We start from the raw sequence: 27799 nt of genomic DNA, 5'->3' as shown, positions 1-27799 counted from the left end.
TCCTCAAGGGTTTGTTTGTTTTTCCCCAGGAGACAGAGAACATCCTGTGTGGGTGCCAGCTCAATGGATGGAGCTGTGCCATGGATGCCAAGAGACAACAAAAGTTCCTGTGGAACACAGAACCTCTTGTCATGCAGATGGCGAGATGGACGCTGGAAACTGCATGGCTGTGTCTCATTCTGAAGACTAGAATGGCTTTACATCAAAGTATCTAAACTACGAAACTTGTTCAAGCATGGCATCATAAAGCAAGTATGACTTGGAGACAGAAAGATATTAAGAAGGAAATTGAGAGGAGGAAAACTGGAAAAGAAATGTTGAATTATAAAAGGAAGCAATGAAGAAATTCTAGATTAATAGACTTGGAACTGCTTTTGTGTTTGTCTTTTCAGTGTTAGTGTATGTGTTGTAATTGTTTCAGTGTGTGTGATTGTTCAAAAAAGAAAGAGAAACAGGAAAAGGAATAAAAAAGAAAAAGAAAAAAGAGAAAAAGGAAAACAGAAAGAAAGGAAGGATAAAAGAAAAAGAGAGAAAGGAAGGAAGAAAGAGAAAGAAAGAGAGAAGGAAGGGGAAAAAGAGAGAGAAGGAAGCAGATTTGGCCCAGTGGTTAGGGCGTCTGCCTACCACATGGGAGGTCCGTGGTTCAAACCCTGGGCCTCCTTGACCCGTGTGGAGCTGGCCCATGTGCAGTGCTGATGTGCACAAGGAGTGCCCTGCCACACAGGGGTGTTCCCCGCGTAGAGGAGCCCCACGCAGAAGTAGTGTGCCCTGTAAGGAGAGCCGCCCTGCATGAAAAAAAAAAGCACAGCCTTCCCAGAGTGGTGCCGCACACATGGAGATCTGACGCAGCAAGATGACACAACAGAAAAAGACAGATTCCTGGTGCCGCTGACAAGAATACAAGTGGACACAGAAGAACACACAATGAGTAGGTACAGAGAGCAGATAACTGGGGAGGGGGAAGAGGAGAGAAATAAATTTTTAAAAATCTTTTTAAAAAAGAGAAAAGAGAGAGAAAGGAAGGAAAAGGAGAGAGAGAGAAAGGAAGGAAAAAAGAGAAAGAGAGAGAAAGGAAGGAAAAAAGAAAAAGAAAGAAGGAAAGAATTGTCAGTGTATATTTTGATACCTCCGGGTGGTGATATAATTTGATAAATAAAAGTTTCCGAAAGAGGTCTATTCAAATCGCCAAAAAATTAAATAAGCCCTTATATTATTATCTAAATTTAAAATGTTAATGAGATCTCTATAGTTGTAAGTCTTGATTAACAGATTTACTGTAAGTTTCTTCATAAAAAATAGTTCTTGCTTAAATTGAAATGAATAGTTTATTTTTCTTCATAGGATAAAATGAAAGACATAAAAGTTAAACAAATACTGAAAAAGGTAAAAAATTTGTGTGAATGCTAACTGAAATTTTATAAGCTGTATTTTGTCCTAAAATAAAACGGTTAGTGTGGAGAAATGGGGGCAAAACTAGTATGCATGTAGCAAGCTGTAAACGTATTGTGGTAGCATTCAGTGAGATAATGTGTTTTGTAAAAGTGAAACAAAACTGAATGAATACAAAAAGTGCAACAACTAGGGAACAGGTAAGCCAGTTTCCCACAATACCCGGTGCTTTAAAACCAGCTCAGGCGAACCGATGTCGCTCAGAGGTTGAGGACCTCCGGCATATGCATATGCCGTCCTGGGTTCAATCCCTGGCCCAGGAACTCAAAAATAAATAAAAAAATAAAAGAGAACTGAATATACACTGACTTTTTAAAAATCTGTCCTCTGTGGAAGGATTTCAAACAGTAATGTTCAGCAAAATATGTAGCAAAATATGTAATGTTGCAGGGTGTGTCTTTCTGTTCGAGCTTGATCCCTGCTGCAATTTCTATCAACTCCCTGGACGCAGGAACAGTCTTCTTGGAAGGTGATGGTGGCCGCAGTGATATCAGAGGGGTTAGCAGCAGGCTGCTGTATTAAGAGCAGCCACAAAAGGAACTAGCAATTTTTGCACCTCAGGAAAACTTCCTAAACTGTCTCCACCACCATTCTCCTCTGCCTGTTGGGCCTCTTTCCCCAGTTCCAGTAACAGGTTTTTTGACTCCATCGTGATTGCTCTGGGAACCCAAGCCAGGACCCGGTGCGTTCCAGGAACTGAATCCAGGGCCCTCAGAGCTCCTGCAGTAATTACCATTAGCCCACAATGAACACTGAAGCGACTTGGAGGCCCGCCTGAATCTTCACCCCTTGGCAGACTCATTATGAGTTTAGATACTGTCTAAATCAGAAGGACAAACCTGGTGGAACATTCCTGAGTGTTCCGACAGTGGGAATGAGCAGAGCGCTCTTTATTCCCTCAGCTCTGCCCTTCTAATCAGCAGTGGGGAAAGAGCGCAGGAAAAAGCACACTGGGTCCAGCCCACTGCCTACTAGAAAGTCTGATTTTGTCCCTGGCTGTTCTCCCCTGCTCAGGCTGCATATTATTTTTAAAAGTCCTTCCCTCGTCCCCTGTTGCTGGTAGTACAGTGGCTAACCTTGGCGCCCTCGCATTCAAAGCCTTGCGTCCTAGTTTTTCCACACCAGTAAACCACAGCCTCCTAAACATCCCCTGCACACAAACACACGTGCTCACCTGTGCTTGTGCGTGTGCACACACACTCACACACACTCTATTCACTGTGGCCACAAGGTCTTTTCCCAGAAATCTTCCTGCATCCCTGGGCCTTTGTCCAAATCTTTCTCATGGCCCTTGGCTCTCAAATCCACACTCCCAAACCCTAAATTACCCCATTTTCTGGACCATCAGATCACTTTATAAAACTGACTTGCCACAGGCCACATGGCACCAAACATAGCTGTGTAATTTGCTGCCCGTTCCCCCACCCCCACCCCCATGCCTTAGTAAATTGAATTGTGTAATCTTAATCTGCATTCCCCTGGTATGAACCACTCTAAGTAGGACCTCTTGAAGATGTTATTTTTAGTTAAGACATGACCAAACTTCTCTTACTAGGAATTTTTTTTGTGTGGGGTGTGTATGGTAACTTATATACAACATAAAATTTCCCATCTCAACTACTCCCAAGTATACAATTCAGTATTATTAATTACACTCACCATGTTGTGCTATGATCACCACAATCCATTACCAAAACTTTTCTATTTCCAGACAGAAACTCTGTACCCATTAAGCATCGGCTCCCTTTTCTTCCCCTTCCCCACCCCAGGTAACCTATGCTCTACTTTCTGTCTCTATGAATTTGCATACCCTAGTTATTTCATAGAAGTGAAGTCATACTATATTTGTCCTTTTGTGTCTGGCTTATTTCACTCAAAATGATGTGCTCAAGGTTCAACTACATTATAGCATGTGTCAGACTTTCATTCCTTTTTATGGCTGAGTAATATTGAAATCAATGTATACAGTTTTTGTCTATCCTTTTATTTGTTGACGGACAGTTGGTTTGCTTCTCCCTTTTGGCTATTTTGAACAATGCTGCTCTAAATATCGGTGTGCAAATATCTCTCATCAAGTTCTCGCTTTCAATTTTTTTGGGTATATACCTAGAAGTGGGATTGCCAGATCATACAGTAATTCCATCCTTAACTTTTGGAGGAACCGTCAAACTCTTTTTCACAGCTGCTATACCATTTTACATTGCCACTAATGATGTTTGAGGGTCCCTATTTCTCCGCATCCTTGTCAATACTAATTTTCCATTTTTCACAGAATTCTTGTAAGGAATAATTAGGTATGCTGGTAAATATTTAACTGCAAGAGGAAAATAGAAACAAACTACATGCCCACCACAAAGGACAGACTGAAAAATCATGGTGTATCTGTTGTGGGTACTATACGTCCAATAAAAATTATGTTCTAAAGATAGGTTTATTAATGTTGAAAGATACACATTTATTGGTAAATGAAAAAAATCAGGTTACAAAACAAAATATATTATGATCCAATAAAAACTGCCACAGATATATGTAAATGATAAAAGACTGGAAGGAAGGGTGTATATGAAAATGTCAACAGTGGTTATCTCTGGGTAGTGGAATTATAGTTAATATTTATTTTCTTTTTTTTTTTTCTCATTTGTTTATTTCTACAAGGAACATATGTTTCTTCACCAACACACAGAGGGGTGAGAAGTAGAGAGGCAACAGAGAGACATGGATAAGAGCAGAAGTCATTAACAGACAACCTGCGTTAACAAGCACCTGCTGTGAGAATTTGAAGTTTTTTTATGAATCCGCAAAAGAGAAAGACTATGTTTTTAACTAATCCACTTCTGTGGGTGTGAGACCCTTTTGACTGGACTATGTCAGTGAGGCATGACTCAGTTTGGGTCTCCAACCAAAATAATTTCAAATTCCCACAAACCGGCTCTAGGTTACTTCAACATTTGTTACCCCCTCACACAAAGCCTTGCACAGAGAAAGAGTAATGGTGAGTTTTCAGCAGGTGACTGGATAGAAATCAGGCTCCTCTGCTTCTGTCTAATTTTTCCTTTAAAGGAAAGCCCTCCCGTTCTCTTCCTGCTCCCCTCTCCCCATTTCAGAATAAGCTTGGGGTAAAGCAGAATGGTCACTTAGTCTCCTTAGCAGTTAGGGTGAGAGACATCAATCTCTACAATATCTGCTCTCCTAAATTGGGACGAGCATAGCATATTTATTTTTATATACCCTATCTTGTTCTGGAAAGGATTTAATGCCTCTGGGTATATCAGGTGCTTGAATATATACAGACATACATACATAAGAAGTTGTTCTGTTTATTGTGGGTGCCCTCAGGCTCCACATAACTGGGTTTGGCTATTACGGATTCCACTAAGTAATTCCTGTTATTTCCTTTGGAGCTTGAGAGCGAATTATGTAAATAAATGCCAAATATATGGCAAATTAGAATTCCTACACCTAAAACTTGTCTCATCATAAATATAGAATCCAGAAGGAGTAATCACTATTTATCCGCTGTAAGATAGTATAATTTTTTTCTCTAGTTACACAGAGGTAACTACAAATGCCAACAGAAGACTCATAACTTTGTTGTGGTGTGTGGCAGGCGCTTGACCACGGGATACTCTATAATCAGAGAGGCAGAGAGTGTAACAGCTAGAACAATATGTATGTGTGTCTGTGTGTGTCTGTGGGTATCTAGGGGGTGGGGAGGAGGGCAGCCAGGAGACCTCTATTCTAAGCTTGGTTCTGTTATTGTCATTCTGAACCACATCTCTTCTGGGTCTCAGTTTCCTGATGGACTAGATCAGTGGAAGTACTCTTGCAGCTCTGACATTGAACTTTTAGAATCTAAACAACTTCTGGCCACGGGCCAGGCCTTATGCCACTTTGATGTCCTCTAGGCACATCAACCACCGGCTTGTCCCAACAGCAGTCAGCACAGACTCGTGATCACAAGGTACTGGTTCTAACTTGTCCAGTGTCTCCCCTGTGGCCAGCAGGAGCTCTGGATTTGGTCCTATGTGCCTGTTCTGGGTCTGAAACTCTGACAGCAGCACTCTCACGCAGGGCGGACGGGGAGTGTACTTAGCTTGGTGGCATGCCTTTGGAAATTTTCCCCTTGCTTTTTTTTTTTTTTTAGCATTTATAGGTTTACAGAAAGATATTTGCAGAAAAGAGTAGAGAGTTCCCATTTACCTCCTCCACACACACCTAGTTTTCCCTATTATTTCCCATGAGGTTACACAATATATTTAGTTTATAGTAGCACAGTCATACAGTACTTGTCCTTTTGTGTCTTACTTATCTCACTCAACATAATGTCCTACCCCATAGCTTTTTACAAAAGTGCAGGACTGACCCTTCATTCAAAGATACTCCAAGAAAACTCCTTCTCCGAGCCTACTTCTGCTGGGGCGGGGAGTTATGCATATAAAAAGGCAAAGAGGACAAAGTAGCCTGACTGCAAAAAGAAGCCCACTGGTGGCTTCTGGCCATGTTCTTTTTTTTGCTTCTCTATTATTTCCTGACCCCCTACTATGAGCAAGGGATTCTGCCAGCGCTGGATATCCAGGCCCAAGCCAGGGGTAAAGAGACCAGGAGAAGCCTTGCAGTGAGTGGTAATTTCTATCTTCTGCTGAGGGGTCCCCAGGCCTGGGCTAAACCTCAGGGCCAGGTCTCCAGAGCAGGAGGCGAGCGTCATGTCTGGAACACACAATTATCCAGGTTGACAGAAAAGTCTGTTAGCCTTTGTTTTGTAAGACATCACTTTGCTAGACACTGGGAACTCCGAGATGGATAAAACATGATGCCTGCCCTCAGTTGGTTCACTGTAAGTGGAGTTCCCTCTGAGTCTGGGCAGCCCCAGGGGAGAGGCTAAAGTCTTCCAAGGTCCTGGACACTAGAACCAAGGACCGGAACCTTTGGTTCCAGAAAGATGCTATTGTGCCACGAGGGCTTGAAAAGGCCACCTGGATGTTACCCCTTCCCTGCACAGTTAGGGGACTTTATTTCTAACCAGGTATAGGTATATTAGAACGTTAGAAAACCATTGTTTCCTTTTGTAGCTAATTTGCCATTGCCATTGACTGTGCACATATTCACTCACTGTCTGCAGCTCAAAATGAAGAGAGGAAACGGTATTCCTTATCGGCCTACCTCCATTTTTAAGTTGTGAAATGTATATTTACAGAATAGTAATTTTACAGATTAATGATAAATAATAAAACAAATAATTGTTACCCATTAGGACCTTAGAAGCACAGCTGCTCTCCAATCTCCACTTCTCCTCCTCCCACAGAGCTAACTATTTTACTGACTTTTGTGTTACTCATTCCAAGTTTCTTTATAATTTTACCCCCTATGTAATATATTCCAAAACAATCAACAGATTGTTAGATTTGAGTAACTGAGTGGCTGGCACAAAGCTAGCTATGTAAGGATGGAATGCTATTGCTGGTGTTAGATGATATTTCCCCAGGAAACACACCGAACAGAGTCACTAGATTCTAGTGTGGCTTCAGCATCTCTGAGAGTTTTCAAAAAGCTTTACTGAGGACGTCAGAGGGCAAAGTCATGATTAGGGACAGATCCAAGATTTGTGGGACCTGAAGATGATATAATTTTGATGTGTCTTTAGGAAGATTGTGAGTTTAAAATCATAAATACTAAATTAGGGCCAACGCCTTAAGAGGGCATATATAAGTAAGGGGCTTACGCTGCCTTAGCTTTAGGTCAATAAGTCTCTGACCATGACTGCTCACTTGAGTCTGGCCCATTAAGCTGACCAAAAAAATGAGGTGAATATATTTAGACTCTTTTTCAACTTGCTTTTTTCACTTCACTGTAGGTATGTTGTGCACTTCTGACTTCAGGACATATCACTTTACCTTTTTAATAGCTGCATGGTATTTCATTGTATCAATACCCCACAATCCCACAATTAGTCCCCTATTGATGGGCATTTGGGCCATTTCCAATTTTTCATTCTTACAAATAATGTTGTAATCATCAACCTTATCATATATCTTTGCATAATGTGCAAAGTATGTGCATATTGAACACATACTTCCTGAAAGAGGCATTGTTTGGTCAAAATGTTTATATTGTTAAAATTTTAATGATGAGTGCCAAATTACCTTACAAAATAAGGTTGTATAACTTGCTCTCTCACTAATGGTGAATGAGAGTCCTGCAGTTGTTCCTAAGACATTCTTTTTTAAGTTTGTTTACTTGTTCCTTTCCCTATAACCTTTTCATCCCGTTAATGTTTTCCTTTTCACAGCTCCCTGTAGGACTTCTGTAGCCCCAAGCTTTGATGGGTGATGCTTTGATAGGGCTTGTTGAATGACCTAGTTATCTGAAGATCATTCAGTCCGCAAGGAGCGCATGTGATGATGGGGAGACCGACATGAAAAGTAATAGTTTAGAGCATGTTAAATGGCATGATACTTGTCATAAATATCATGTATAAGCATTGTAGTAGTGAGGAAAGAGAAGATGATGCTAATGCTGCCGAAAATAATAATAACAGCTAACTATTGCTGAACCCTTACTATATTCCAGGAACTAGTTGAAGACCTTTATATAATCCTCCTAACAGTTATCTGAGCTATATATTAATACTATTTCCCCCATTTTCTAGACCCTTTGGCCAGCCACTGAAGGATGAGTAGAAGTTAACAAGGTGAAGAAAGGGGATGAATTAGATGGAGTCCAAGGCGGAATGAAAAGTGTGTACAAAGAAACTGAAGTATAAAAGAGCATTCAGAGGGGAGCAGATTTGGCTCAAGCAGTTGAGCTCCTGCTTCCCACACGGGAGGACCTAAGTTCAGGTCCTAGTGCCTCCTAAAAACAACAACAAGAATAACAAACAGCAAGCAAGCAAATTAGAAAACCAACTCAGGGGAACCGATGTGGCTCAGTGGTTGAATGCTGGTTTCCCACATACGGGGTCCCAGGTTCAATCCCCAGCAGTACTTATAAAAAAAGAAGAAAGAAAAGTGTATTCAGGGCTCCTGCAAGTAGTTTCAGATGGCTGGCACCCAGAGGGAAGTAGGGGCTGTCAGGGAAAGAAGAAGCTGCAGAGATGGGCAGAGAGCTCATGAATAGTTGGTTCTGGATGTTTCTCATTTCCTCTTGTTAAACACACACACAACACACATACACACATTTGGCAGGCCTGACCTTACCAACTTGTGGTTTCTGATGAAGTCTGGGGAAGACTTCTCATTTAGAAGTAATGCCTAGATGGAGACACAAAAGTTGAGTAAGAATTGATCAAAGAAGTGGAGCTGAGTATTCAGGTGCAGGAAGCAGTGAGATGTCATGGTTGAAGTGTGTAAGGAACTGATTGGTACTGGAGATAGTTGGTTATAAAGTGTAAAGGGATAAAAGCACAGATGAGACTGAAGAAACTAGCAGGGGCCAGATCACACTGTGCCTTTCGGCCATGTTAAGAGGTTCAAACCTCATGAGGAGCAGGTGCAGCTCTGTGGTTTGAGTGCCTGCTTCCCATGTACAAGGTCCTGAGTTTAATCTCCAGTACCTCCTGGAAAAAAAAAAGAAATGATTACATATCTACTTCAGACAGGCCCTGTGCTAAGGACTGAGGGATGTGCAATAGTGTGCATGACCCCAGTCTTCAAGAAGCTCATAGTCCAGCAGGGGAAGTAAAACATGAACAAACATAAGGAAGCTAATCAAGGGTAAAGAACCACAGAAAGAAAGAAAAAAAGGAAATTGTGAAATGTTGGAGTTTACAGGCAGGAAGGACAATTGGCTGGGAAGGCAGCGTGACCCAGAGCGGGGAAAGGAAGGAGCTTTAAGGGAGGGGTGCAGTTCTGGAAAAAGATAAGGAGACAGCCTAATGGATAGGGTGTTCTGAGCGTGAGCAAATGGGAGCTACTAGTCATATTTGGAAGAGAATGAGAAAGCTAGCCTAGGCCAAAGGGTGGGTATGTACAGAGAATGTAAGAGAAACTAAGAAAATGGGTGTGAAGAGGGGAAGGTGAGACACCACCCAGAAGAGAGAGAGGTGAAGGAGAGGAGTCTCAGCTGGCTGAAAAATTCCATGAGTAGAGCTGCAAAAGCAGCAGTGGCCACCCTTCTCCCTACCTATGGAGCAAAAAACAGTCTGTGGACTTCAGCAGTTGTGGAGTGCTGTGGCTGCAGACTAAGAGATTTAGAGGGTTCCTGTTCCCCAAGAAAGGGGAGAGAAGGGACACAACCTACAGCAAATTCAGATTTTGGCCGGGGAACTTGGTCTGCTGCTTTGGAGGGTCATGCACTTCCAGGCCAGGGGGTATCTGACATTGTTTGCTCTGAGAGCTGGCAGGGAGCTAAAGATAATTTGCCTTCTCAAACACCCTCCTTGCTGCCTGGGGCTGGTTGCTGAAGAGGTAGAGGGAGGGAGGGTGCGGCTGGCCAAGGGTGGAGAACAGTTTCCCAGAAAGTTTGTTTTTGAGGCTTGGCCAGCGCTGAGGACATTGCTTCTGCCCTGCTACCCACAAAAAATTACAAACTATACCAAAAAAAAAAAAAAAAAGCTAGGACTCAGGCAAAGGAAAAAAATCAAAGTTCTAGATGAGACAAAGGACTTGAAACAGCTGATCAATGGCGTTCATACAACTCTCCTAAATCAAAGCATGGAGTTGATAGACAACATGACTAAAGAAATAGAAGACATTGAGAAGACACTGAATATGATTATACCAAATACCATTGATTGTACACTTTGGATGAATTGTAAGCTTTATTAATATGTACCAAAAAAATTGATTTGTTTAAAAATAAAAAAAGAAGATCCTGAGTGAGCACAAAGAAAAATTTTAAATCTTGGATAGAAAAATAACAGAGCTTATGGGAATGAAAGACACAATAAGTGAGATTAAAAATAGTGGACATGGTGGCTAATGGGTATGGGGAATGGCAGGAAGAGACGAGATGTGGAGGCGTCTTAGGGACTTGGAGCTGCCCTGGATGGTGCTTCAGGGGCAATCACCGGACATTGTAAATCCTCACAGGGCCCACTGGATGGAATGGGGGAGAGTATGGGCCATGAGGTGGACCATTGACCATGAGGTGCAGAGGTGCCCAGAGATGTACTTACCAAATGCAATGGATGTGTCATGATGATGGGAATGAGTGTTGCTGGGGGGGGAGTGGTGGGGTGGGGGTGGTGGGGTTGAAGGGGTCCTCATATATATTTTTTTAATGTAATATTTTTACAAAATCAATTAAAAAAAATACAATAGAGGGAAAGCGGACTTGGCTCAATGGATAGAGCATCCGCCTACCACATGGACGGTCCACGGTTCAAACCCAGGGCCTCCTTGACCTGTGTAGAGCTGGCCCATGTGCAGTGCTGATGTGTGCAAAGAGTGCCCTGCCATGGGAGGCATCCCCCGTGTAAGGGAGCCCCATGCACAAGGAGTGCCCCCTGTAAGGAGAGCTGCCCATTGCAAAAGAAAGTTCAGCCTGCCCAAGAGTGGCGCCACACACACGGAGAGTTGACGCAGCAAGATGACGCAAAAAAAAAAAAAAAAGAAAAAAGACACAGATTCTCGGTGCCACTGACAAGAATAGAAGTGGATACAGAAGAACACACAGCGAATGGACACAGAGAACAGACAACTGGGGCGGGGGTGAGTGGTGATGGGGAGAGAAATTAAAAAAAATAAAATAGAGGGGAAACATACGTGGCTCAAGTGATTAGGCCTCCTGTCTACCATATGGGAGGACTTGGGTTCGATCCCTGGGGTCTCCTGGTGAAAAAGAAGAAGAGAAAACATGCCTATGTGGCTAGCCTAGTGCCTATGTGGTGAGCTGAGAGCCCACACAGTGAGCTGAGTACCCATGTGGTTGCCCGTGCGACAAGTTGAGTGCCCATGTGGTGAGCCAATTGCCCACACAAGTGCACATGTGGCTAGCCAAGTGCCTGTGGGCGAGTTGAGTGCCCACATGAGTGCTCGTGTGATGAGTCAGTGCCCGTGCAGTGAGCCGAGTTCCTGTGTGAGTGCCCGCGTGGCAAGCTGAGTACTCACATGGTGAGCTGAGTGCCCATGTGAGCACCCGTGTGATGAGCCAGTGCCCATGGTGTGCCAGTGCCCATGTGGCTAGCTGAGTGCCTGTGCTGCAAACCAAGTGCCCGCACAATGAGCCAGTGCCTGCACAAGTGAGTCATGCAGCAAGATGGTGATGCAACAAAAAAGATAGATTAAGGGAAGAGTCAAGAAGAAGCATAGCAGAGACCAGGAATTGAGGTGGTGCAATTGACAGGGACTCTCCAGAGGTCCCCAGGATCGAATCCTGGTGAATCCTAGAGGAGGAAGACGAGAAGAGAAGACAAAAAGAGAAATAGATACAGAAGATCACACAGCAAATGGACACAGACAGCAAAAACAGCAGGGCACAGGAGGGGGAGGGAGAGGAAGGGGGAGGGGGAAAAAAAAGAGCCAGTGAGAAGTTCCAGTAGGAAAAATAATAAAATAGAGGGGAAGTGGATGTGGCTTTACCAGTTGGGAGCCCACCTATCACATGGGTCCCAGTGCCTCCTAAAAGAAGAGGAGCAAATGCTGCCTCCTGCCACAACAAGCTAAACACTACTACCTGCCGCAATGAGCTAGATGCCACAAGCCAGCAGACATTGCAGCCCATGGGGAGTGGGTAGGGCTCAGGCTGTTGGGCACTTGCCTCTCATGTGGGAGGTCCTGGGTTTGGTTCCCAGTGCCTCTTGGAGAGGGGAGAAAACAATGAGCAGACAGATGAGAGAACCATCGGGGGGAGGGAGGGAGATAAATAAAGCAAAATAAAGTAGATAAATAAATCTTTTTAAAAAATGCAATAAAAGAAGTGGCTGTGGCTCAATCAGATGAGCTCCCATTTACCATATGGAAGGCCCTTGGTTTGCATCCTCGGGCCTCCTTGTGAAGGCAGGTTCACCTGCAGACACTGTGGAGTGTTGCCCAGCCCACAATCACAGTGGAGCACTTCCCAGCCCACAGATGCCATGGAGAGCTGACTCAGCAAGATGATGCAACAAAAAGAAGGGAGACAAGCGAGAATACAGAAGAACCTACAGTGAATGGACATAGAGAGCAGACAGCAAGCAAGCTGCAAGGGGGGAGGGGAAATTTAAAATAATAATAAAATAAATAGAGACACAGTAAATGTACAGCAAATGGATACAGAGAGCAGACAGCATGCCAAAAGCTGCAAGGGGTGGGGGTGATAAAAAAATACAATATAGGGGAAGTGCATGTGGCTCAAGTGATAGGGCTTCCACCTACCATATGGGAGGACCCGCGTTCAATCTCTGGGGCCTCCTGGTGAAAAAGAAAAAAAGAAAGCATGCCTGTGTGGTGAGCCTAGTGCCTGTGTGAGTGCCTACATGGTGAGCCGAGTGCCCCTGCAGTGAGTCAAGTACCCGCATGAGTACTGGCATGGTAAGCCAAGTGCCCATGCAGTGAGCCTGCACAACAAGCCAGTGCCCACATGGCATGCTGAGTGCCTGCACAGTAAGCTGAGTGCCACGTGGTAAGCCAGTGCCCACCCAAGTGAGTCACACAGCAAGATAATGATGCAACAAAAGAGACAAAGGGAAAAGTCAAGGTGAAGCACAGCAGAAACCAGGACCTGAGGTGGTACAGCTGACAGGGAAACTCTCTACACATCAGTGGTCTGTAGGATCAAATCTTGGTGAATCCTAGGGGAGAAAAAATGAGAAGAGAAGACAAAAAGAGAAATAGATACAGAAGATCACACAGTGAATGGACACAGAGAGCACAAAAAAAAAAACAAACAAAAAAACCAGAAGGACAGGGGAGGGGGAGGGAAAGGGGGAATAAATAAATAAATAAATCTTGAAAAATACAATAAAGGAAAACAACAGTAGATTTGAAATTATGGAAGAAAGAATCAGTGATGTGGAGGAAAGAACAACTGAAATTGAGGAGAAAAAAGAATGGGAAAAAATTGAACAGGGGCTAAGGGAGTTGAATGATAACACAAAGCATACACTCATGTTATGGGAAATCCAGAAGGAGATGAGAAGGGAAAAGGGGCAGAAAGAGTATTTGAGGAAATAATGGCCCCAAATTTCCCAACTTTCATGAAAGACATGAATATACATATCCAGGAAGCTCAGTGTACTCCAATAAGAATAAATTCAAATACACCTACCCCAAGACACATACTATTCAGAATATCAAATGTCAAAGATAAAGAGAAAACTTAGAAAGCAGTAGGGAAAAGCAAAACATTGCATTCAAGGGACATCCAATGAGGCTGAGTGCAGCTTTCTCTTTAGAAATCATGAAGGCAAGAAGGCAGTGGATTATATAATTATTGTACGTAAAGAGAAAAACTGCCAGCCAAGAATTGTTTATCCAGCAAAATTGTCCTTCAAATATGATGGGGAGCTTAAAATATTCACTGATAAACAGAAACTAAGAGTGTTCATAAACAAGAATCTGGCTCTAAAGGAAACACTAAAGGAAGTTCTGCATCCAGAAAAGAAGAGAGACTAGAGAAAAGTTTGGAGGAGAGTATAGAGGTAAAGACTATCAGAAAGGGTAACCAAAAAGGTAAAAAGATGGACAAAAATAAGGTGTGACATATGAAAGTCAAAGGATAAAATGGTTGAAATAAGCAATGCCTTTATAGTAATAACATTGTATGTTAATGGAGTAAACTCCCCAATCAAATGACATAGACTGACAATGAATAAGAAAACATGAGCCATCTGTATGCCGTCTGCAGGAGATTTACCTTAGACCCATGGATATAAGTAAACTGAAAGTGAAAGGTTGAAAAAAGATATTTCATGCAAATAGTAATCAAAAGAGAGCAGGAGTAGCTATACTGGTGTCAGACAAAATAGACTTTGAATGAAAAAAAGTAATAAGAGATGCAGAAGACCATTATAAATTAATAAAAGGGCAATCCACCAGGAAGGAATGACAGTCACAAATATCTATGCACCTAAACAGGGTGTCCCAGAATACACAAGGCAAAGTCTAGCAAAACTGTAGGGAGAAATAGACATCTCTACAATAATCACTGAAGACTTCAACATACCACTCACATCATTAGATAAAACAACTGGACAGAATATCAACAAGGAAACAGAATTTGAACAGTGTGATAAACAAGCCAGACATAACAGACATATATAGAATGCTGCAACCCAAATCAGTGGGTTATACATTCTTCTCAGATGTTCATGGGTCATTCTCCAGGATAGATCACGTTAGATCACAATGCAGGTCTCAATAAATATAAAAAGATTGAAATTATACAAAGTACCTTCTCAGGTCATAATGGAATGAAATTGGAAATCAATAATAGATGGGAAATGTGTGGAAGCTAAACAACACACTCCTAAACAATCAGTTTTGTAAGTGAACAGTTTTGTAAACAATCAGAAATTGTAAGTGAAACTAATAAATGTATTCAGAGAGAAAATGAGAGCACAACTTATCAAAACTTATGGGATACAGTGAAGGCAGTGTCGAGGGGGAAATTTATAGCCCTTAATGCCTATAATAAAAAAGAAGAAAGAATTAAAAATCAAAGATCCTACTGAACAATTGGAGAAACTAGTAAAAGAACAGCAGACCATTCTCAAAACAAGCAGAAGGAAAGGAATAATAAAGATTAGAGCAGAAATAAGTGAAATTGAGAATAAAAAAAATCAATAGAGGAAGTCAGCAAAACTAAAATCTGGTTCTTTGACAAGATCAATAAAATTGACAAACACTTAGCTAGACTAACAAGGAGAAAAAGAGAAGATGTAAATAAATAAAATCAGAAATGAAAGGAGAGAAATTACAACTGATCCAACAGAAATAGGAAGGATCGATCATAAGAGGATATTTTGAGAAACCGTATGCCAACAAACTAGACAACTTAGATAAAATGGACCAATTCCTAGAAATGACCTATATTGACTCTACCAGAAATACAAGAACTCAACAAACCAGTCACATTTAAAGAGATTGAATAAGTCACCAAAAATCTCCCAAAAAAGAAAAGTCCAGGACCAGATGGCTTCACAGGTAAATTCTACCAAGCATTTTGAGAAGAATTAATGCCAATCCTGTTTAAACTCTTCCAAAAAAATCAAAGAGGATGGAAAATTACCCAACACATTTTATGAAGCCAAACTCACCCTAACACCAAAGCCAGATAAAGACACTACAAGAAAAGAGAATTTCAGACCAATCTCTCTAATGAATGTAGATGCAAAAATTCTCAACAAAATACTTGCAAATAGAATGTAACAGCTTATCAAAAGAATTATACACCATTACCAAGTGGAATTTATTGCTGGTCTAGAAGTTCAATATAAGAAAATCAATTAAAGTCATATACCATATTAATAAATTGAAGGGAAAAAAACCACATGATCATCTTGATCAATGGAGAAGGCATTTGACAAAATCCAACTTCCTTTCTTGATAAAAACACTTCAAAAGATAGGAATAGAAGGAAAATTCCTCAATATGATAAAGGGTAAATATGAAAAACACACAGCCAACATCATACTCAATGGGGAATGATTGAAAGCTTTCTCTCTAAGATCTGGGACAAGACAAGGATGCCCACTGTTAGCACTGTTTTTCAACATTGTGTTAGAAGTTCTAGTCAAGCAATTAGAAAAGAAAAAATAATAAAAGGCATCCAAATAGGAAAAGAGGAAGTAAAACTCTCACTATTTGCAGATAACATGATGCTATATTTAGAAAATTTTGAAATGTCTACTACAAAACCACTTGAACTAATAAATGAGTTCAGCAAAATGGCAGGGTACAAGATAAACACACACAAAACAGTAATGTTTTTGAACACTAGTATTGAACAAGCTGAGGAGGATATCAGGGGGAATATTCTATTTGCAATAGTAACAAAAAGAGTCAAACACCTAGGAGTCAGTTTAACCAAAGAAGTACAGGACCTATATGCAGGAAACTACAAAACAATGTTGAAAGAAATCAGTGAAGACCTAAAGAAATGGAAGGACATTCTGTGCTCGTGGATTGGAAGACTAAGTATCATGAAGATTTTTATTCTACACAAATTGATTTATAGATTCAACGCAATAGCAATCAAAATCCCAACAGCCTACTCTGCAGAAATCGGGAAGTCAATTACAAAATTTATTTGGAAGGGAAAGTGGTCCTGAATAGCCAAAAGCATATTATGAAGAAGAGTGAAGTTGGGAGGACTGACACTTTCTGACCTTGAAGTGTACTATAATCCTACAGTGGTCAAAACAGCATGGTATTGGCATAAAGATAGATACATTGATCAACTGAATGAAATTGAGAGTTCAGAAATAGACTCCCACTTCTATGGTCAATTGATTTTTAAAAAATTATTTTATTAATTCAAGTAATGTATCTGATGATTAAAAAAAAAATTTTTTTTAGAGGTACCAGAATTTTAACCCAGGACCATGTATATGGGAAGCAGGCACTCAACGACTGAGTTATATCTGCTCCATGATAAGCCTACCAAGTCTACTTTTCTGGAATAGAGCAGTCTCTTCAATAAATGGTATAGAGGGAGCTAGATTTCCATACCCAAAAGAAAGAGAGAGAGGACCCCTATCTCACTTCCTATACACAAACCAACTCAAAATGGATCAAAGAGCTAAACATAAAATCCAGAACCATAAACCTCCTAGAAGATAATATAGTGAAACATCTATAAGACCTTAAAGGTGAAAGTCTTTTAACCCTTACACCCAAAGCACAAGCAAGAAAAGAAAAAATAGATAAATGGGACCCCCTCAAAATGAAACACTTTTGCACCTCAAAGGTCTTTGTGAAGTGCATAGAAGGACAGCCTCCTCAATGGGAGAAAATATTTGGAATTCACACATCCAATGAAAGTCTAATATCCGTGATATATAAAAAGATCCTACAACTCAACTATGAAAAGACAAATGATCTAATTTAAAAAACAGGTGAAAGACCTGAACAGACATTTTTCTAAAGAAGAAATACAAATGGCAAAAAACCACATGAAATAATACTTAGCATCACTGACCATTAGAAAATGCAAATCAAAACTATAATGAGGTATCAGTTCACACCTACTGGAATGGCCACAATTAACAAAACAGAAAATTACAAGTGTTGGCGGGGATGTGGAGAGAAAGGAACATTTATTCACTATTGGTGGTAATGTAGAATGGTACAGCCACTGTGGAAGTCTGTTTGGCCTTTTCTAAAGAAGTGGAATATAGATCTACCACATGATCTGGCAATACCACTATACTGGGTATATACCCAAAAGAACTGAGAGCAGTGACATGAACAGACTTTTGCACACTGAAGTTCATAATGACATTATTTGCAACGTAATTCCAAAAGATGGAAACAACCCAGGTGTTCATCAACTGACAAATGGATAAACCAACTATGAGATATACACAAGATGGAATATTATTCAGCTATAAGAAGAAATAAAGTTGTGAAGCACATGACATCATGGATGAACCTGGAGGACGTTATGTCGAGTGAAGCAAGTCAAGCACAAAAGGACAAATATTGTATGACTCCACTATTATGAAGTAAATATAATGAGCAAACTCATGGCATTAATAGCTAGAATATAAGTCACCATAGAAAAGAATGTGGTAAGAGAAAGTTAACCTGAGGTTCAATCTGTACAGAATTGGTAAAAAGTTGTTAGAAAATGTTTGGAAATGAATAGAAATGGTGAAAACACATCATAGGATTTGTAATTAGTAATGTTAACATATTGGTATGATTGCTCTTTGTTGTGGTGGTGGTGGTTTTTGTTTTATTTTGTTTTAGTAATGAAAATACTCTAATATTGATTGAAGTGGTGAATGCACAACTCAGTAATTATACCAAATGCCATCGATTGTACACTTTGGGTAAATTGTACAGTTTATGAACAAAAAAAAAATAGGGCGAGTTGGGGAAAAAATACACCAAATGTAAGATATGGAATATAGTTAATAGTAATACTTTAATGACACTCTTTCATAATTTGTTACAAATTTTTCTCAATAATGCAAGGTGTTTGTGGTGGGGACGTATATGGGAGACCTATGCGATGTTTGCATGTTTTTTTGGTAAGTTCACAACTTTTACTCTATACTTATTGTTTATGTATGTTCATGTATAAATGATATACTTCAATAAATTGTTTTCAAAATGAATTAAAAATAAAATAAATAAAATAAAATTTTAAAGAAGAAAAGAGGTATGAGGCCAAATTGTGAATGTTCCTAAGTACAAGGCTAAGGAGTTTGAATTTGTTCTCTGTGGGCAAAGAGGGACTTTTGTGTCTTTTTCAGCTTGGAGTAACTTTATTGAGGTGACCTTGTTTGATGATTAATCTGAGACAAAAGAGATAACCAACTCAGGGCGACGATTAGTGTTGAGGTCTTAAGTCTGAACAAGGTTTGCTGCAGTAAAGACAAAAATGAGAAATCAGAGGGCAGGATTAGCGTGCCATGGTTTTTAAGCCTTTCTGCAGAAATCTTAATTTTTTCATTACCATGACTTACATTCTCTTTTCTTCTAAAGATGTCTGGTTTCAGAGCTTTGAAGATAGATTTATTTCAATGTTCTGGAAATGGAATCAATGGCATAGTACAATGCTTTTTTTAGCAATATCCATTCAGATTTCTGCAGTGGAATTTATCACTGTATTTTGTACCCATTCTCTCCATGCTGGGCTTCCTTTTCCCACAAGATTTTGTTATTTAAGCATCTTGGTACAATCGCAAGGTATATCAAAGTAATTTAAAGGGGTATTTCCCTCAACTTATATACTGAAAATATTGAGTACTGTCTGTCACCTTTTTAAAGAGTTTCCAGTGAATATTTAGTGCTTCTCATTATCTTGCCCCTCTTACACCTAATGCAGCCAACAGTTCTTTTCCTTTGTTAGGCCAGGGACCCATCTGAGCACATGCTTAAAAACCAGGGACCGCTTTCCCATCCGCCATCTGTGGTGGAACCACCACCAAGATGCAGATTTTAGTAAAAAAAACACTGATGGGAAAGACCATCACTCTTAAGGTTGAACCTTTGGATACAATAGAAAATGTGAAAGCCAAGATCCAGGATAAGGAAGGAATTCCTCCAGATCAACAGAGACTGATCTTTGCTGGCAAGCAACTGGAAGATGGATGTACTTTGTCTGACTACAACATTCAAAAGGAGTCCACTCTTCATCTTGTGTTGAAACTTCGTAGTGGTGCTAAAAAAAGGAAGAACAAGCCTTATACTACTCCCAAGAAGAATAAGCATAAGAGAAAGAAGTTTAAGCTGGCTGTCCTGAAATACTATAAGGTGGATGAGAATGGCAAAATTAGTTGCCTTCAGAGGGAGTGCCTTTCAGATGAGTGTGGTGCTGGAGATTTTACGGTCAGCCACTTCGACAGACATTACTGTGGCAAGTGTTGTCTGACTTACTGCTTTGACAAACCAGAAGACAAGTAATTGTGTGTGGATTAATAAAAAACATGAGCTAAGAAAAAACAAACAGTCAAAAACCAAACCAGGGACCATCGCTCCTTTCAAAAGTGCCTATATGCACACACAGGTTGGTGTACACTTTGCTTGCAATTCAGGGATTCATAGCCTACTGAAACTCGTCGTTCTCAGGTTAAAAATCCCTATCCCTACTGTCCAAAGACAAGTGCTATCTGAAGGCCATCAGTATTGAGAGAAAATTCTAGCACTCCTTCATTATTAAGGGAAAGGAAGAAAAGAACTGAAATAAATTTCAGTAAGGAATTTTCATGGGTGTTTTGAAGGTTTAAATGAGAATACATTAATATTTTTTTCTTTTTTTAAAAATTAAAGTTAATAGATCATAAGGAATGTTACGTTAAAAAACAAAAAACATAAGAGGTTCCCATATAACCCACTCCCCACCCCCTACCACATCATTTTTGTAAATTTTTTTGAAGACATATACATCACAAAAAAAATGTTACACTAAAAATATATGAGTTTCCTGTATACCCCCAGCCCCCACCCTACTCCTCCCACACCAACAACCAACCTCATCATTGCGGCACACTCATTGCACTTGGTGAACACATTTTGGAGCACTGCTACACTACACAGATAATAGTTTACACTGTAGCTTGCACTCTCCCCCAGTACATTCAGTGAGTTATGGCAGGATATATAAAGTCCAGCATCTGACCCTGCAATATCATTAAGGACAACTCAAAATCCCAAAAATGCCCCCATATCACATCTCTTCTACCCATTCCTTGCCCTCAGTAACTACTGTGGCTACTTTCTCCACCTCGATGCTAAAATTTCTTCTATTACTTGTCACAATAGTTTTATAGTAGAATATTAGTAAGTCCACTCTAGTCCATATTTTATTCCTCCATTCTGTGGATGCTGGGATGGTGATGTCCTCTCCACCTCTAGATTAAGAGGTGGCTTATATTCCATATGGATGATGGATGCAATTCCTCTGCTTACAGTTCTAGGCACTCTTGATTCCCTGGTGTGGTGGTTGACCATCTTCACCTCCCTGTTACCTGACCTGGGTAAGACCTACGAACCAGAGAGTAGGGGTTGCTACTCTGCTGAGCCTCAGGGTTCAGCTGGCACATGGGCAGTCCAGAGATTCAAGTCTCCTGAGTATGGACCATCCCTAGCACCAATCACAGATTCAGTAAAAGTGACAGAAGAGGCATGTGTAGAAAAGTCACATCTGAGTCCAGCTCTGTCACACTCAGGAGCACAAATTCCAAAGTAGGGCTCTCTGACATGCACAGAGCTCCAAATCTATCTGCCATGACTATACACCCTGTGGATCTCTGTAGCCTTCAGGAGAACCAGTACCTAGGGTTATATCTACTTTGGCTTTTTCTGGGATCCTGCTGAGGTGTGCATAAGTGCAACCCCTCTGATGACCTCCCAACTCTTTTTGAAAGACTCTTAGCCACATCAACTCATTTGTCTTTGCCATTTCCCCCTTATAGTCAAGATCAGAGAGCAGTTTTTAACACTTGATCCAACATGTAGGTTGAGATATTCTGCTGGTTTGAGTTGACCCATTGATTCGAGGTCTCTTTCTAGTTGCTTCTCCAGTTAGTGATTGGTAGTAATCCCTTGGTGCCAGGGAGGCTCATCCCCAGGAGTCATGTCCCACATTGGGGGGAAGGTAGTGATTTATATACTGAGTTTGGCTTAGAGAGTGGCCACATTTGAGCAACATGGAAGCTCTCAGGAGGTAACTTTTAGGCACCCTACAGCTCTAGACCTAGTTCATATTTCAGGCACACAGGCTCCTAAGCATAGTCATCAGTATCAAGGGCTCATTATTGGACCATCCTTCCTTGTTGATCTTTGCTGTTGCACTTGGGAGATTATTGTTGTTCCATCGGGGAATGTGACAGAGCGCCTCTGGGTGGGAACTCAGCACTCCCTCAGTTGACATTTGTAACTAACTACTATAAAAATACCCAATATATATCCTAACATATTTATGTTCCCTATATACATGCCCTGGAGAACCCCCCCCCCCCCGACCCATGTGCCTCCCATCAATAACACCCCACACCAGAGTTCCTCCCCTGCCATAGCTGAACCTACCTAATATATTGCCAAATACAATTAATAGGAAATTGAAATACAATGATGGGTTTAAAGTTTAGAAATAGAATACATAGTAACTTAGAAATACTAAAATAAAATAAAAATAAATTGGTGTATTAATAAAATGAAAAATATTATAAAGCTTTGTTTCTAACGTTTTGCCTTTCATCACTGTAATAGGTGTTGCCCCGTATATACAGTGGCAAGGCACTTTCATTTCTTCCTCGGTGTCTATATCCTTTCTTCCTTTCTTTTTTTTCCTAATTTTTAATTTTGTCTTCAAAAAAGTTTTAGATCACAGTAATTCACATACACAATATAGGGGACTCCCAGATATCCAATACCAAGCCCTTTTCCCCTTTCCCCAGCAATGATCTCTTTACATATTTATGTTATATTTGCTGCAGCTGATGTACAAATTTTGAAACATAGCTATCAAACATGTTTCCATTTTGGTTTACATTATTGTTTTTCAACTGGTTTGAAATATAATGTTCCATGCTCATCTTGTAAATTTCCTTCCTGGGCCTGCAGGAAGAGAGCTAGCAGTCAATGCTTCCCTCAGCGGCTCTGCTTCAGCCTCTAATGACATCAAGGTATTCATGGAGAGGTCCCTGCCAGCTGGAGAGCAAGCAGCTTTCAGTCCTGACCATCTCTCTTCAGCAAGAGCCTGTCTGGAGCGGCCACAGTATCATATCTGCCCAGCCAGAAGCAATCCTTGTGCCTCTAGCCTGATGATGGCACCAACTCTGATACGCTCCACCAGACTGTGTAACTATCTGCCTTGGATTTTCACCGTGTGTGGAAAGACCTTTTTTGACATGTGAGGCTGTACGTTTTTTGACAATTAGGATCTCCTGTATATCACCACTATGCTCCTAAAGCAATATGGGGTAGTATTCAGGAATTTGGATTTGGGGACAAAATTGCCTGGATTTTTAAAATCCCAGTTCTGTCACTTGCCATTCCTGTTCCTGACATTCAGCAGTTGGTGGAGCGAGAGCAAGTCACACCACTACTCAGCTCGAAAGCAAGGACCCCCTCCCTGGGCTTTGTGGTCACAGAAGCATAGCTATCACATGAAGCCCTTTGTAGAGGACAAAGTCAAACACAGTTATTGTTGTTATTATAGTAGAACTCAATACATTTTTAACAAATGATTGATCAAATGATAGTCTGAAAAAAAAATCTGGTGGGGATAAATGTTCCAGGAATTTAGATTGAGCTGAGGGGTGGAGAGCAATGACCAAAGAATAGGGGTTGGAGGATGGGAGAATTGGTTTTGTCCACATACTCCGGGAGTGGGGGAATTTCCAGGAAGAGGGACAAATGCCCCAGCATTCACGTCAGCAATGAGCACCATTCATTTGCAGAAACATCCTCCTTTGGGAGTCCTATCAGGAAGTAGTGAGAAACAGGGTCCAAAGGTAACCAAAAGATAGTTAACATTGATGGTCACTTTGTGCTGAGTGCTGAGCTAAGTGCTTTGCCGGGTGGGACACGTTTAAACCTCACTACAGCCGCAAGAGATGGTTGCTATTATCATTCTCAGCTGACCGATGAGGAAAGAGACACAGAGAAGTTAATTAACTTACCTAAAGGCTAATGAAAGCCAAACCAGGCAGTGCCTTGAATGCCCTGAACTCCCATAGGCAGAGGGGAGCCACTGAATGTTCTCGAGTAGAGAAGTGACATGGTGAAAAAAAGCGATGTGGTATTGCAGGTAGGAATTGGACTTTGAGACCGAACTGCCAGGGTTTCTGTTTTGTTTTTTAAGATTTATTTATTTATTTATTTACTTTATGTTTGTTTGTTTATTTATTTATTTAACCCCCCCCCCCATGGTTTTCTCCTCTGTTCATTTTTTGCTCGCCTTCTCCAGGAAATCGAACCCCGGACCTCCCACAGGACCTCCCACACGAAAGGCGGAGTATTCCATGGCCTGAGCCGCATCTGCTCTCCTGTCAGGGTTTTTAAAATCCCAGTTCTGCTGTTTCTTTATCTGCACTCTGAAACATATCACTTAATTACACTGTGCCTTAGTTATCTTATCTATAAAACAAATAAAGGCGTCCAGTTTATAGGGTTTCTTATCTATAAAATAAAGGCATCCAGTTTATAGGGTTTCTTATCTATAAAATAAAGGCATACAGGCTATAGGGGTGTTATGAGGTGTAGAGGAGATAAAACACGCACAGCTCTAGGAACCGCTGACGGACTCAGAAGTAAACGGCAAACATTCGCTATTATCTATATGTGGCTCCAACCAGATGAACTGAGAGAGGCCTGAAGGCTGGGAGGTCCACAGGACATGGGCCAAAGCTGCCCGGCTTAATCTAGTGACAACTGGATTAGCAAGATTACCATTCAATGGGACTCCAGTGACTGGAAACAAGGATAAAGAATAGTTAATGAAACCTTCAGATTCATAGTCTCATTAACTGGGAGGAAAGGGGGCTTCTGAGAGCAATAGGAAAACTAGCAGAGGAACTAGGCTTTTGGGCATGCTGAGATTAAGGTGTTGGTGGGACATTATGCATTTGAGGGAGCCAGACCCCGGCAAAGTGAACGTTCAGGCCTGGAATTAGACTTGGGAATTGGTACCTAGAAGCTGGGGGGTGGGGTGGGGTCAAGAGGACCGAAGAGTATGCCGCCAGCGCTGTGTCACTTTGGCAAAAGCCTCTTTTCTTCTCTGGGCCTCAGTTTTCCCAGCAGTAAAATAAAACCTTTGCACTTGAGATCTCAAAGTTGTCTCCAAACTCAGATCCAGTTTTACCTGGGGGACTATGGCACCTGACAGGGAGAGTGGTACTGAGGCCTGGCTGTAAGCCTTTCGGAGGGTCAGGGTCAGCGGCGGGAGGAAGGCAGCAGTATAAGAAGAGCTGTCCCCCTTTCTTTCTTTCTTTCTTCGTGCCCACTTCAGTGTTGCTCTGCAGGCCCTGCAGTTGCCCCCTAAACCGGCCTCTCCCAAACAGTCTTTCCCACAGGGAGATCCTGCTTGACCAGTACCAGAGAATTGCGGCATTATAAAAGAAAGGAGAGGTTGTTTCTGAAAGTTCACTGTCCTCTGTGCTGGCGTCAGAGACACAGCAACAGTGAAATCTGAGCTTTCTGGGGGCGGGGGTGGACAGCAGTCAAGCAGAACTTGGTGTTTACCCTGAGGGTGTCCTGAGGCTGTACCTCACCTGTCCAGGTGTGTGGCCTTCCATTCAGGACAGCCTGAAGGCGAATGGGCAGGTACTCCTCTGTGAGGAGCTACTCTTTGGAATACGGGGAGTTTCCCATAAATAAAATAGAATGGCAAACCCCAAGGCTGAATAATGCCCATGTTGATTGTATGCCAATCAACTTAAATAGAAAGAAACATCCAGGGAGACATTTATGTCAAATAAAACACCACTTACACAACATAGCAGAATAGTACAGCAGAGAGAGGGTGCCCACCCCTTTAGCTAGACCATTTTTTTAAAAGGCTGAGATAGCATTTAGGAATTAAACTTACTAATTAAAAATGAATTCTAGGGGAATGCTGCTCAAGTGGTTAAGTGCCTGCTTCCCACATGGGAGGTCCCGGGTTTGGTCCCCATTGCCCCTTAAAAAAAAAGCAAAACAAAAAAAATGAATTTTAACATATAGTGATTGACAGTCATTAGAAAAACCCTAACTGGCCCTTAACTTACTGATTAGAGGGAATTTTGACATTAAGCAGGTTTCTTTCAGGGGAGCTGATGTAGCTCAAATGGTTGAATGCCTGCTTCCCGTGTACAAGGTCCCGGGTTGGACCCCCAGGATCCTCTAAAAACAATAGCAGACGCCCACACTTCCCGTGCCGCTGACGACAACAGAAGCGGACAAAGAAACAAGAAGCAGCAAACAGACACCAAGAACAGACAACCGGGGGGGGGGGGGGGGGGGGGGGGGGGATTAAAATAAATAAATAAATCTTTAAAAAAAATAAAATAAATTAAAAAAAAAATAAAAACAATAGCAGAAAGTAGATTTCTTTCAGTTCACATAGAATCCTCATTTTCATTTCTATCAATAGATATCTATTGGTCATTTTTGTATTAAATAAGATCCTTTTGTCAAAAGCATTTTATACACTTTAAAGCACTGTTCAGAGATGTTAATGTGCTTGGTGTTTTTGAGGACTCCAAAAATATCATGCTTCCCATTTGCGCACATGGAAACTAAGGCCTTGGGAAGCAAAAAGACTTACCTCTGGACATATTTTAAAGAATAAAACCAGGCTCTGATGATTCCAGGAGATGAGAAAGGAAGTAATTTATAATCTAGCTCAAGAGAAATGACACTGAGCCATCAAACCCACAGTGTTTGATTCTTTGTTTCTGCTTCATTTGAATAACATGTCCAGGCATCTCTGAATGGTGGCGTATGAGCCCAAGTCTTCCCTGTAAGATTGGAGGGACGGTGGTGAAACTTAAAAGAGAAGAGGACACAGGAGTGGCTGGATATGGAAACACATTCATGGCTCCCTGGAGAGAGTGGGCTGCTGCAGACTGGTGGTGACTGAAACCCAGAGAAGTGTTACCAGATTTTATCTAGGTTCTCTGACAATGCTATAGAAATGAATTTCAAGAGCATGTTGGGTGAGTTAGGCCAGTAATTTATTCAGGTAGGGAGGGATGAGAAATGGGAGAAAATAACAGATCAGAGGTCCCAGGCAGAGAGGAAGGGGTTGAAAAGTCATAAAGAGGGCTGATTTACAGGCTGCAGTTTCCCATTATTGGTTATAAATCCCTAGATTTACTTGCGTAGCCACATGGCAGAGGAAAAACGGCGAGAGTGGTGCACTGAGGGCAGGCACAGCTCACAGGTGAGAGAGCACACGAGACAGAGAACCCAGGCCTGGCGCGGCTTTTTGAACTGTTAATTATCCCACCCTTTTGCTAATGGCAGGGCGGGAGTTCCAGGTGTTCACCGTTTTGATTGATTATTTCTTACATCAATCTCCCAGGAGGACCCAATGATAAAGCCCTTGGGGAATATCTGGGGCTTCTCCTGGCATCTGGGGAAACCTTCTTCTGAGTGGCAGAATGTTGGGGAGGGTCTTCCGGCAGCCATTTTGGGGTTATTGATGTCCACGCGGACTTCTTGCCAGGTTCCAGATCTGTCTATTGATTTCCTATCTTGCCAGCCTGCTTCAGAAGCTGGCCTCTGAGGAAACCTAAGCAGCAAGACGCTAGCGCAGGTGGAGCAGAGCACCGCTCGCTTATGTTTAGGAAGCGTCCACTCTGTTCCAGGCCTCACATGCCATGGAGTCCTGGCACAGAGAGCAGATGGACATTCATGGAGGCCAGCCAGCCACACGGAGCAGGTGAGACAGATAAGGGCAGAACTGGGAAACACGTGAACCTTTTTTAAGTGAAACAAGGAAGAGTCATTCATTCAACAATTATCTGTTATGTGCCTTCTCCATGCCAGGAACAGTTGCAGACATGGGGGAAAGAGCGGTAGGCCAAGTGCTCTTGTAGACATCATGTTGTCAGGTGGGGGAGAGGTGGGCAAGAAATAAAATACTGTCTGTAATACGGCAGATGGTGATTAGTGCTCTGGAGAAAAGAATTCAGGACTGAAGGATAAAGAATGGCAAGGGGAAGGGATTACAACTGTAAGTAGGGTGGTCTGTGAGGTTTCTGTGAGAAGGTGGTATTTAGGTAAAGACCTGAACGACGAGGAGGAAGAAGCCATGGGGCTATTTGGAGAAGGCA

At 41.6% G+C, this 27799-nt stretch overlaps 2 protein-coding genes across 5 annotated transcripts in view; both read left to right on the top strand.

Annotated features, from left to right (window-relative positions):
* TMEM44 (transmembrane protein 44) overlaps positions 1-24805 on the top strand; it is a 122065-nt gene extending 97260 nt beyond the window's left edge. For 2 of the 4 annotated variants that reach the window (XM_058295564.2, XM_058295567.2), the window contains one exon: positions 30-3868. In XM_058295564.2, coding sequence (XP_058151547.1) covers positions 30-215 — 186 coding nt within the window. In that variant the 3' untranslated portion in view covers positions 216-3868. Of the gene's footprint in view, positions 1-29; positions 3869-22601; positions 22891-23949 lie in introns of those variants that run through there. The other 2 variants (XM_071214689.1, XM_058295565.2) reach the window with 2 other exon arrangements.
* LOC101443683 (ubiquitin-ribosomal protein eS31 fusion protein-like) lies at positions 19467-19997 on the top strand. The gene has a single exon (XM_058296416.1). The coding sequence runs from the start codon at positions 19467-19469 to the stop codon at positions 19938-19940; it is 474 nt and encodes a 157-aa protein (XP_058152399.1). The 3' UTR covers positions 19941-19997.
* Positions 24806-27799: the final 2994 nt, after the last annotated feature.

The sequence above is a fragment of the Dasypus novemcinctus genome, chromosome 4 (assembly GCF_030445035.2).
Source record: "Dasypus novemcinctus isolate mDasNov1 chromosome 4, mDasNov1.1.hap2, whole genome shotgun sequence".
NCBI classification, from domain to species: Eukaryota; Metazoa; Chordata; class Mammalia; order Cingulata; family Dasypodidae; genus Dasypus; species Dasypus novemcinctus.
Note: the sequence above shows the minus strand (reverse complement) of the source record. Positions and strands in the feature narration are given on the sequence as shown.